The sequence below is a fragment of the Thamnophis sirtalis genome, unplaced genomic scaffold (assembly GCF_051295495.1).
Source record: "Thamnophis sirtalis isolate CommonGarterSnake01/CBP01778 unplaced genomic scaffold, rThaSir2_p1.2 scaffold_7, whole genome shotgun sequence".
Lineage (NCBI taxonomy): Eukaryota > Metazoa > Chordata > Lepidosauria > Squamata > Natricidae > Thamnophis > Thamnophis sirtalis.
This window is the reverse complement of record NW_028261387.1, coordinates 74,640,092-74,652,386: the sequence shown is the minus strand read 5'-3', so window position 1 is coordinate 74,652,386 and position 12,295 is coordinate 74,640,092. Positions and strand designations below refer to the sequence as shown.

The following is a 12,295-nucleotide window of genomic DNA, read 5'->3' as shown; positions in this document are numbered from 1 at the left end:
CTAGGAGGCGGAGTTCCAAAGAGACTCTGAGGCTGGTCAACGGCCGACAACGGCGGCGAAGGGAGGGGGGAAGAGAGGGTGCGTGTGAGTGGCATGGATGACGGCCATTCAGAAACGCCTAGAGGTGGGACCTACCGGGTTCCCCGAGCTTGCAGTTAATTTCTCTATGGCTGTAGTGGAAGCAAGATCTTGCAAGTTCTGCCCTGGAGGAGAAAGAGTCTATCAGGTATTAGATTTTCATTTTTGGGGGGACTCCGTACGTTTCTCGGATGTTCTATGTTGGCGTTACAAGAGGGAGAACTTCTTTCAAGAAAGATTTCTGGCCTCGCGGTTGGGGTTAAGATGCTTTCTCAAAAGAACACTTAGTGGGTGTGTTCGCACGACATCCTGAACTATAAAGTCAATCCCATTTTAGTCTGATATATGGGATTAATGCTGCCCGTGTGGTTCCTTTATGATTCAGCAGCGTCTGGACCTAAAGAATGAGGCTAGGTAAGAGAAGGTGAAGTTAAATGCGATTGAATGCGCCTCCTGAATCGAAGCAAAAGGCGTGCGGGGGGGACACTTTCATTTATTCTTCAAAAAAATTCACCCGACTCCATTTAAAAAGGCGAATCCTTCACGTAAGTAGCAAGGCATGGCTTTTTCGGGGGGGGGGGGGGAGAGAATAAGCATATCCAAGAGAGGAAAGAAAAAAAATACACTTGTTGACAAGATTGGAAAGGGATTTGCTGGCAACCTAAGGAAATCACTGCTAGTCGGAGCAAGTTTAAGGTCCTATGTATATTTAAGATCACAGGCTATTTTTTTATTTAAGGCTGGATTCCCTGCCCCCCCCCCTAGACTTATAATTTGAAATAAAGTTTCTAATTGATTTATTCATAGACAACCAAAAAAAATGTTAGTCATTTATTGAAACTTTCAGCCAATCTGAAGCTATGATCTGTTTGAGGAAACTCCAGTGCAACCATTCTCAATTCCAGAAATCAATGGAAATTGTCGGTCAGCATTTGCAACTTATTTTAGTACTATTTGCGAATAAATAAACTATGTGCCTAGGTTTAGAGCACTGAACTACATTCTAAATAAAAGAGCACTAAAGCATATTTCAGCTTTGGAAGGGCCATCTTAGGCTGGCCTTCCAGACACACTTATGACAGTACCTACTTTTTTGCAGTTAAAACTATTTCTAGTCTGGTCTGATGAGAGGTAGGGTAGAGAAAGACTTTGCTTCTCTTCATCCCTTTTCTGTTTCTATAACTGGGGTTGGAGAAATTCCATTTTAGTAGCAGCCCTAGCCTCCCATCTTCAGGTCTGAAGAATGGAAGAGGGTTTCAAAAGGTTCCCTAGGTTTCCAGCTCTCGCTAAGCCCAAAAGAGAGGGCTGTTTTGGAGGAAAGTTACTTATCATAACACACACACCCCAGTGTGCTTTAGATTCTCCATCATAACGCCACAGCCATTACAGATAATATTTGTGGCTTTCATAACATTACCTTGCTTAGTCTTGTGCAAATATGACTTCTATAGTAAATTTATGGCTCATTATTTAAAAGAAACTCTGCCAATTAGGTAGATTTTGTAAGTCATTGTTGACATAACCATGAAATCACCATTAATGAGTTTTCAGTTAAAAAAATAAAATTTTATGTACAAGGTCAAGAAAGCAATAAGGATACAATTGCCATGAGCTGAGCCTGACTTGAGGGCCTTTTTTGAGGTTTTGAGGTTTACTTCTGCACATATATTTTTTTAACCTGTAAAGATGGGAAATGACCATCAAAAATAGGATTATAGAAAAAAATCAAATTACAAGATCTTCTCTTGGGTCAAATGGAGGGAAAGAGGTCAATATGTGGTTGTTTGGGAAATAGGAGGAGAAATATGTTTTGGTTATACTTGCTGCTTTGAGTTATTTGTAAAAAATAATAAAGGTGGGATGCAAATAAATAAAAATACATGAAGAGCTAGTCTCTAATATCATCTCTGCTGCTTCTGTCTGCCTTCCAAGATTCCTTGGAGAAACTCCTAGGTTCAATTCTGTGGAAATTAAAGCAAAACAAGATCTAAGATATTGAGTCTGATAAATAATAGAGACTTGTGCTGAAGAGCTGGAGGTTTGTTGTCTCTTAGAATGGTAGGTAATATTTGGTTACTGTACAAAGTACAGGTAGTACTCAACTTACAACAGTTCATATAATGACCATTCAAGTTACAGTGGCACTGAAAAAAGTGACATGTCTACATTTATGATCATTGCAGCATCCTCATGATCATGTAATTTACATTTGGATGCTTGACAACTGGTTCATATTTATTATTACAGCATCCCGGATCATGTGATTTTGCAACCTTCTGACAAGCAAACTCAGTGGGGAAGCCAGATTCACTTAGCAATCATGGTACTAATTTAAGTGCAGTGGTTCACTTAACAAACGTGGTGAGAAAAATCGTAAAATGGGGCAAAACTCACTTAACAAATTTTTCACTTAGCAACATAAAGTTGGGCTCAATTGTGGTCGTAAGTTGAGGACTATCTGTGTTCTAGAACATAGAAAATAATATCTCAGCAGTCTTTTGGAAGTAGAATATAATGTTAGATTATTCCAATAATTCATCTGAAGTAGCTTGCCAGTTTCCTGAGGGTGAAAACAGAGAAACATCAGTGACCTGGGAATTGACTACAGTGTAGAATTGTGATGTACACTGCAAATCTATATGAGTCTATGCAGAAATAAACTTTTTTTGAGTTAGTAGGATTCACCCCAAGGGAGTACAATAAAAGACAATATGCAGCCTTTTGAATTACCTGTTTATTTGTTCCATGTTGATTTCATTATGTTTATGCTTGTTGAGTCTTGTTCTTTTACATACTATTCTGTATATGTGAGGTATATGGATTATTATCTCTTTCACTGAGGATTGAAAGCTGAGAGTGTAAAGGGGCTGGGGAGTACTATTTAACTCTTGGCAATGCTGGATTTTGGCTTCATTCTACATTGATTGACTTTACACATTATATAAGTGCATTTTTTTGTATTTTCCAAAATGAATATAACTGAAAGAAAAGCATGGCAAGTAGGGGCAATTTAAGGATTACTAATTCAACAGTTAACCCATAAATAAGGAAGATTAACCTGTGGCTTTTTATTGCTGTATCTCATCCAGACTCACTATATGTAAATTGGGCGGCTATATAAATTTACAATAGGTGTTAAATCAGATATTCTGTTTTTAATAAAACTGGACTATAGCCATCTTGTGAATTCATCCAAATGTGGGAAAAGAAAAGATTGCAACTTTTGGGCAGGAATTCAGCAGTGTAAGTTGCAGAAATTTGTACAATTCTTTACTCTTGCTCACATATCTTTTTAAAATTAGTTACAGTATAAACAAAAGGAAATAATGAAATCTACAAAGAGATAGAAGAAATTATATGCCATTTACTTTGCTTTTTATCCTTATTGCAAAGGAACACTTGGTGTGATTATTTTCTGTTCTAAAGATAATATTTTATTGTATGTCTCTTTAGCAATAGTTTTACCTATGTAAATGTTACTACATAAGACCATACAATAAAGAAAATTAGCTGAGTTTTGTTGATTTTCCTTTTTCTATATCTAGAATCTAAAAACATACTTATCCACGCTTCTTTCCAGACGAAAAGAAAATTATAGAACTTGGTTGTCATGATGGGGTAAGTACCACCACCCTAAAATAACCAAAACTAACTTATTAAAGGACAAAAGTATATATTATTGTATATTTGTATTATATATGTAAAACAATGCAAATATGTAATATATACACAAACATTAGTATAAAAATGTCTGAAACATTCACTTTCAAACTATCAATCTAGAAATTTATGCTAACTGAAAAATAGGTATAAATAAGGATAACAAGTTTGATACCCGAAATCAGAAGAATAGTTTACTAAACAGTTAAAGTGACAATTGAAGGAAAAGATTGGCTTGTTTTAATGTTTTTTAGAATTTGCTCTTTGATTTACATGTAATGCTTTTCAAGAGGATTACTGGATATGGACTGTTAGAAAAAACAAGATGACTATTAAATAGCAGATTTATTTTTTCTTCCTCTTCTAATCCTCTGGTGATTGTCTGGATTGTTGCAAATCAAATCTGGTAGCTTTGTGACCACAGTTTACATAGAGTATCATCATGGCAATTCAAGTCAAGGTATTTAGTTCGATTTGCACCATGTTTTGCTTCATAATTTCTTAATTTGCCATAACATCTTAACTAAGTCAATCTGAATTCTTATTGATTACATTGATCTATCCTTGTGTTTTCTTGACATCAGTATTGACAACAAAATAAATTACCATTGTCTACTCCCCAAACTAATCAAAAGCCCCAGGATTTCCTGATAATCTCAAGTACTTACCACATCCAAATGCCCATCTTTTCTATGATTTAGTTATTAGGGACAGGTATTAGCTTTGTTTCATTCAAGAGGTCAAAGTGACTTACATTTTGTTATTTTCTCCTAAAAGAATAATCTTATGGTGTAAATTGGATTGAAAGGGAATCATGGGCCCCAAGTCATATTTGAAGATGGAGTAGAACTTGGTTCTTCCCACTTTTAATGCAACACTACAACCAATGTAGCACCTGTTAAAATCTTTTTGAAAAAGAGATTCTTCTGTTTTAAAAGAATTAGTTGATTTGGAGGCTTAGTTAATTTCCAGCCAAAATAATACAAATAATATTACTGTACTGTTATTTAGTATCTTAGCTCTGAATTTTAACAAGGCAGTCTTGGAAAGGTAATTCCAGGATTCTAAAGCTATCAGTTGCCAATTCTGATTTAAAAGCATGGGTAAAGGTAAAGGTTTCCCCTGACCAGTTGTGTCTGACTAGGGGTTAATGCTCATCTCTGTTTCTTAACCAAGGGAGTGAATGTTGTCCAAAGACACTTCTGTGGTCATATGACCAGCATGACTATACACAGAGGCACACAGAACACTTATTTTCCCACCAAAGTGATGCCTATTTATGTACTCGCAATTGCATGCTTTCAAACTGCTAGGTGGGCAGGAACTGGGTAGGGCAAGTAATGGGAGCTCACCCCATTATATGGCACTTAGATGTTGAACCTGGGCTGACAGCTTTCCAACTGACAAGTTCAGCATCTTTAACTGCTGAGCCATCAGGCTCCAAATCTTGGGAGATAAGGCTTTCCTTGGCTAAACAATGCCCATCATCATTGGTTAATATTTGCCTCTGGAGCTAATAATTGCTTGGCAATTCTAAATCCCTGAAGCCATAGCTTCTTAACTAAGTAATTTTCTTGAAATCAGTAAAGCACCATGAATTTACATAACAAAATGTATCACCAGTTGAGCATCTTTGACAATTCTGAATCTCTGCATCTGCAAATTCATATGCTTTATGGGTTTTTTATAATTCAGTAGAGAAATAGTGATCTGAGATAAGATTTGTACTTGTAACATTTAATAGTTATATTAGTTCATTTTTAAAAAGGCAGATTGTGTATATGGCTAATTTTTAAGCTGCAAATCTCACAGTTTTCGAACAATAAGATTTGTGAGGTCTTCAGCAAATCATATAATTAGATCAGTTTCTTACAAAGCATCCTAAAAGCACTTTATTAGAAGTCAGTTACATCAAGTTACCGTATGTTGGACTCCTTTGTCACTAAAATGGCAGTGTCAGGATTGTATTCTTTCTCTTATTCCTATTAATCCTAACTTACCTTGAAAACGTTCTGCATTACAGCAAGTGTTCCTTCTCTGAGTCAATGGCAACTATAGCATTTACTGTTCGTGTTTGCCATGATGTAATTATGAACCCAAAACTCAAGTTAAAAAAGCAGGGACTTAAATAAGATATGAAACTAATTACGTTAGGCTTAAAGTGAAGTAAAGGTATGCTCCCTCACACATTACCGTGACAGTGTATCTAATTACCTTGCAAGAAGAAACTGTCAAGAGGCATCAGGTATATTTGTTTTTAAACTTACAGTAGTCAGATAAATTCAAACCAGGCTTTAAAAATGAGAGCGGAAACAGCAGCTCATGAAAGGTAACACTCTCAGTGGGTTAATTTTCAATTTACTCTGGCACATAATAAAAAAAGTTCTATTAAGGCTGAGTTAGTGGGTTCTTGCTTTTTTCTTTACTCAATATTATACTTTCAAATTCTGTGATTAAAAAATAGCTATGTAGTTTTAAGTTTTAAAGAATTGCAGTTGAAAACATTGTAAGAAGCACAGTAGACATAGTATTTAGCAGTGAAGTCTTCCAAATAATTGTATTGGACTAGTTCTTTCTTACCTACAGTATACTGTATGCCTTAAGATTGAAAGCACAAGAGTTACAGGCTAATATAACTACTAGCCAGAACCATTGACTGCACATTTTTTGTTTTTTTGTAAATTAATGGCAATATGTTGCCATAGCAATTACATATAAGTTTTCAGGATTACATTAATAATGTTTTGAACAGAAAACAAAAGCTATCATAAAAAGACAGAACTTTCCCTTCCTGTCCTCCATGTTAAAAGAAAATGTTAGATTGAATTTGAGATACCATATTTTTCGGAGTATAAGATGCACCTTTTTTCCTAAAAAAGAGGCTGAAAATCTGTGTGCGTCTTATACATTGAATACAGCATTTTTTTGCCTCCTGAAGCTCCGCCTCCTTCACAAAAATTGCCGTGTATACCCTTATGGAGGCTTTCAGAGAGCTCCTGGGGCTGGGGAGGGGAGAAATGAGCAAAACATGGGCCGTTCTTTGCCCTCCCCCAGCACCCAGCAGTACTCTATAAGCCTCCATAAGGCTATACATGCAATTTTTTTGACAAAAAATGGGCACATTTTCACGAAAAAACGGCCGGTTTTTGCTCATTTCCCCCCCCCCCAGGCTATTCATGCCTTTTATTTGAAAAAAAAATGGGCCGTTTTTGGGAGGATTGCAGAGTGCAAAAACTTTTTTTTTCCTTTTGGAAAGCTCTTTAGTTAGAGTGATTGATGAGAATTACATTGATCAAGTGCTGTGCCAGCAGAAACAAGTCTTAGGTGCTGCAGGTTGTTAGTGATTTCCTTCTCCAGCACATGGATAAATACACCTGGAAACATCTACCTACCTACTCTATCTCTCTCCCTACCTACCTACTGTATTTCTATCCCTCTATCTAACTACCTACCTACTCTCTCCCTCCCTCCCTCCCTACTGTATTTCTCTTTCTCTATCCCATTCTCTACCTACCTACCTACTCTCTCTGTTTCTGTCTCCCTATCTATCTACTGTATTTCTCTCTCTCTCTCTCTCCCCCATTACCTTCCTACTTAACTACTCTCTCCTCTCTCTCTCTACCTACCTACTGTATTTCTCTCTCTTTCTCTCCCTCTCTCCCTCTACCTACCTACTTTTTAAAAAATTTGCCTCTTCAAAACCTTGATGTATCTTATACCCTGGTGCATTTTATACTCTGAAAAATACGGTAATTGGAATTTTGCATGTTTTATGTAGGATAGATTTGGAAGTTTAAAAATACCCTGGTGAAAAGAGCCAAGGAAACATTTCTATATATTGCCAGGCAAACTACATGAATATATTTGGGGAACTGCTAGAAGTCAAGATTAATATTAAGGAAATGTCATATTATGATAGGAGTATAATGAGGTAATCTTCATTTCTCTTTAGGGATCTGACACTGGACCAATAGTTTTGATTGTCTTTTTATCATGTTTTAGCTATGTCTCTAGTTTTGTTGATTTTGAATGTGAATAAGTGCAAATATAACAAATGTCAACAAGTATTCAGTTCCTAATCTAAGTGTTGCACTTCAAAATAGTTCACCCTTTCTAGAAGTAAGATATACATTTGTAAATTTGTATTAGGTCCTTAGATGGCTTTCTGTTTAGCTATTCTCCACAGAACACCATTTTAGAAAGTATTCTACAGAAGCCTGATTCAAATGTTATTCCATTACCTTTGCTCTTATTTAAACTTCCTTTGACTCCAAAGTGAAGAAACACTAGAGGGTGCTACATTTCTATTAAAATAAAGGGAGGAAATTGAAGCAACTACTAAAACTCTTAATACTGCTCTCATCCTCAGAGTATCTTTATGACTACTTCGCTCCATGGCTGAAATACTGGTTATCACAGAGTATTAAAAACTGAGGGCGACATTTAAATAACAACCATCTAATGCCTTTATTTTGGTATATATGTCTGTATGAGAAAAGTGACTTAACCTAGAATTTAATTGAAATTTAAGTATTGCAACCTAAAGGCCCATCATACCAAGAGTAAGCATGCAGATTCATGGAAATAATATTTAATTGATCAGAGAAGTATTTACTCCCAAATAAAAGTTTTCAATATTGATACTATTTATTTTCAGAACAAGTAAAAGATAATTTGATTTTATTTGCAACATTAACCCTTGTTAAATATTTGGGCAACAGAGAGAAAGGTTAATAATCAAAATCATATAACACCTCATCCAGTAATTGTCAGGGTTCCAGAAAAACCCAACTCCAATGGAAAACTCCAAGACAGGCATTTTCTCAAAATTCCAATTTATTAGAGTAGCTATACAGGCACATCTGGGAAAACCCGAATCTGAGATTTCCGGGCTTTCTCTCAGTAAGTCAAAACTCCAAAACCAACCCCTCCCAACTAGAGACATCACTTCAACCACTCCTCCTCCAGGTGCAGGAATGCCATGACCTTGACTGAAAAGAAGAATGCTGTTTTATCTAACTACATTCCCGCTACTAGATACCCCCACCTAATTTCCCAAGCACAAGAATTTGGCAGCGTGGAAGCTTCCAGTGTTCATATGGCATCCAATGCTAACATAATTCTGGGAAGTTTGAAAGGAATAGAAACAAAGGTTTTGTTACTCTGTGATCATAAAAGTATTCTAAGTTCAGGGCTGAAATATTTTTGTCTATATAGTTAGAAATGTAAAAGGCTATACGGTAGCTTCATCAATGGGCCTAGCTTGGAGTGTTTTTATGTATGTGAAAGTTAAGTAAAATATAGCATGTTTTTCTTTTAATTCTTTAAAGGTCAATCAGTCAAAATTGCTTCTTCTGACAATGCTAATTTCTAGGGAACAAGCATTAAAGTACATTATTCCACCATAAGGAGCACTGGGAATTTGGAGCAAACATCTACTTTGCTGTTGGTTGTAGGACCAGAAAAGTACAAAACATGAAAATACAGTTTTGCAGTTAGTGCTTACAAAGAGACCAAAATCTGAGTACAGCAACAAAGCTGTCTCAAGTAAAATACAGAGTATTTACCGTATTTTTTAGAGTACAAGACGCACCGGAGTATAAGACGCACTAAGGTTTTGAAGAGGCAAATTTTAAAAAACGTAGGTAGGTAGATGGAGGGATAGAGAGGGAGAGAAAGAGAGAGAAATACAGAAGTAGGGACAGAGAGTGAGTAGTTAGGTAGGTAGGTAGATAAAGGGATAGAGAGAGAGAGAAATAGAGAAAGATAGAAAGTGTGTGTGTAGGTAAGTAGGTAGAGGGATAGAGAGAGAGAAATAGAGATAGAGAGAAATACAGTAAATAGGGAGGGAGAGAGAGACAGTAGGTAGGTTGGTAAGTAGAGGGATAGAGAGAGAAAAATAGAGAGAGAAAGAAATACAGTAGATAGGTAGGGAGAGAGAGAAAGTACGTAGGTAGGTAGGTAGATAAAGGGAGAGAGAGAGAGAGAGAGAGAAATATAGTAGGTACATAGGGAGAGAGAGTGTAGGTAGGTAGCAGTGATGGGTTGCAGGCAGTATGCCCTGATATGGGCGTACCGGAGCCAGCCCGGAGCACTGGATACCGTTCCGATATGGTATTCCGGAGGGCCTGCCCGCCGCCTGAGCTCCTTACCTGTGTTTTAAGGCTCACACGCATGCCGCATACAGTGCCTGCGCAATGCTCTGTGGAGCAGCTGGAGCGTCGCAGAGCATCACTGAAGTTTTAAGGCGCATGCGCATGTTCCGCAGATCCAGGAGGATGCCATATATATATATATATATATATGTATGTATGTATGTATGTATGTATGTATGTATGTATGTGTGTGTGTATATATATATATATATATATATATATATATATATATATATATATATATATATATATATATATATATATATATGTTGCTAAATATAGTTTGATTAGTTTTAGCAGAGACAGCAGGAGTTTTCTATTAACAGAACAACTATGTCATATGGATAGTGCAAATTGCAAACATGAGGATGATACTAGAATCTGTGATGGGGGTGACATATAAATTATAGGAAATAAACAGTTAAAAACTCAATGGTATGTGGTTATAGCAAGCAGAAGATTATTTTGGAAATAGAAAATAATGTCAATATTAAAAACGAGTCATTTTACTTTGACTCAAGGGCAAACCATGCAGAAGCAGCTGCAGATTAATGTCTTTGAAATTGATTGTGTCACCTTAAGTGTAATGTGGGCAATTTTTAAGTGAGCTATATAGAACATCTCTCCTGAAGAAAAGGAATTGGGAAGAAGAGATGGTGAAGGAGAAACAATAGGAGAGGAAAGGATTTGATGTTATAGTCTCAATTTGTAATCACTCTTTCCCATGCAGTCACTGTACAATTTCTTAATGTTGTCTACTTTTACAGCACAGCTTATTGTAACCGTTTGACATCCATTCACATAATATTAGATAATGCAAATAGTAAAAAAGCTGCAGCTTTCATCACTGCTTATCCTCAAAGCAGCTTTCAATTGAAATATATTATATATTATAATCCTGAGAATGCTGATAAAATTTATATACATAATTGCACACATATGCATGCCTTCACCCTTCTTGTCCCATCTATATTTGTCTGTCTGTCTGTGTGTCTGGATAGATAGATAGATAGATAGATAGATAGATAGATAGATAGATAGATAGATAGAGCACACACACACTTTAATAATGAAATAATTTATATAATTTTCAATTACCAATCCTAGCAAGATCAAAAGTATATACCACCCATTCTTAATCTGAGATATTTAAATACATGGAAGCTAGCTCCTTGATTTTCAGCAACAGCCACACCAGATAAGTAATTGTGGGGTTATGCCTGTATTCCTGGAGAGCATCTCGGTGTGCTTGCTAAAATTGCCAGTGTGCGGTGCATGTGAAAAATCATGATTTATTTTAAACATTTACATCAGAAAGAAAGTTTCTAAATTAACACTCTCCTTGAAGATGTATGTTTCGATGTGGGAATGCCATTAAAGAAGCTAATCCTAAGTAAAACTGGTATAGTACAATCACACGAGAATATAACAATGTCACAATATATCATTAGATAATGCAGAAATAGGAAGGAAGGAAATACCCAGAGCACTCCTTTAGAAAAAGCATTAGGTTTATTGTCTCAGCAAAGCAGAATGCTTGAGGTTTAACTAGTGTCATAACAAAGGTTGATGAAATTCTATGGCAAAGTATTGTGTGTTACTACAATTTATAGCATGACAGATAATGGTCCAGTAGTAATCTATGTATTATAGTTCATTTGAGTTTTCTAGGTGGCATGATTCAATTGGTTTTGAAATTTGAAGGTGACAAATTTGATTTGAACTGATTTGAAGCACAATGAAATATTTGTCTATTGTTGTCTTGTCTAGGCTTGGGAGCTAAGGATCAGATTAGTTAAAGTTTGTTTGGTAGCCATTCAGAAAACACCAGAGCTCTAGACTAAACTTGAAAGTTAAAAACAAAAAAAAAGAAATCAAAGTAGTGGCAAACCACTTTTGTACTGCAGCTGAGAAAACTTCCTGAATACAGTATGTTGATGAAGTCACCAAGAATCAAACTCAATTTAAAGGAAACTTTACATTTGTCTAACCATTGCCCACCAGACTTTACATTAAAAAGAATCACTATTGTGAAATAGTGTTGAATTAATACAGAAAATGTCAAATGTAAAAATAAAACTTTTCGAAAACTTTTAAAAGCACATCTTCACTATAGATTGAATGAAATGCATTACAGTCTTGTACTCATTTTTCTGGGTCAGTAGGCTTGTTGGTATGCCTCAAGTGTAAGATACAGGTAGTCCTCGACTTACAACCACAATTGAGCCCCAAATTTTTGTTGCTAAGTGTGACATTTACTAAGTGTATTTTGCCCTATTTTACAACCTTCCTTGCCACAGCTGTTCAGTGAATCACTGCAATTGTTAAATCAATAACATGGTTGTTAAGTGACTTTGGCTTTCCCATTGACTTTGCTTGTCAGAAGGTCGCAAATGGTGATC

The 12,295-nt window shown here is 36.0% G+C and overlaps 1 protein-coding gene across 4 annotated transcripts in view; it reads left to right on the top strand.

Moving 5' to 3' along the window:
* Positions 1-79: 79 nt before the first annotated feature.
* ZMYND8 (zinc finger MYND-type containing 8) overlaps positions 80-12,295 on the top strand; it is a 97,757-nt gene continuing 85,541 nt past the window's right edge. For 2 of the 4 annotated variants that reach the window (XM_087720424.1, XM_087720426.1), the window contains exons 1-2: positions 85-226; positions 3,624-3,696. In XM_087720424.1, coding sequence (XP_087576550.1) covers positions 3,689-3,696 — 8 coding nt within the window. In that variant the 5' untranslated portion in view covers positions 85-226; positions 3,624-3,688. Of the gene's footprint in view, positions 227-3,623; positions 3,697-12,295 lie in introns of all 4 variants that reach the window. The other 2 variants (XM_087720425.1, XM_087720432.1) reach the window with 2 other exon arrangements.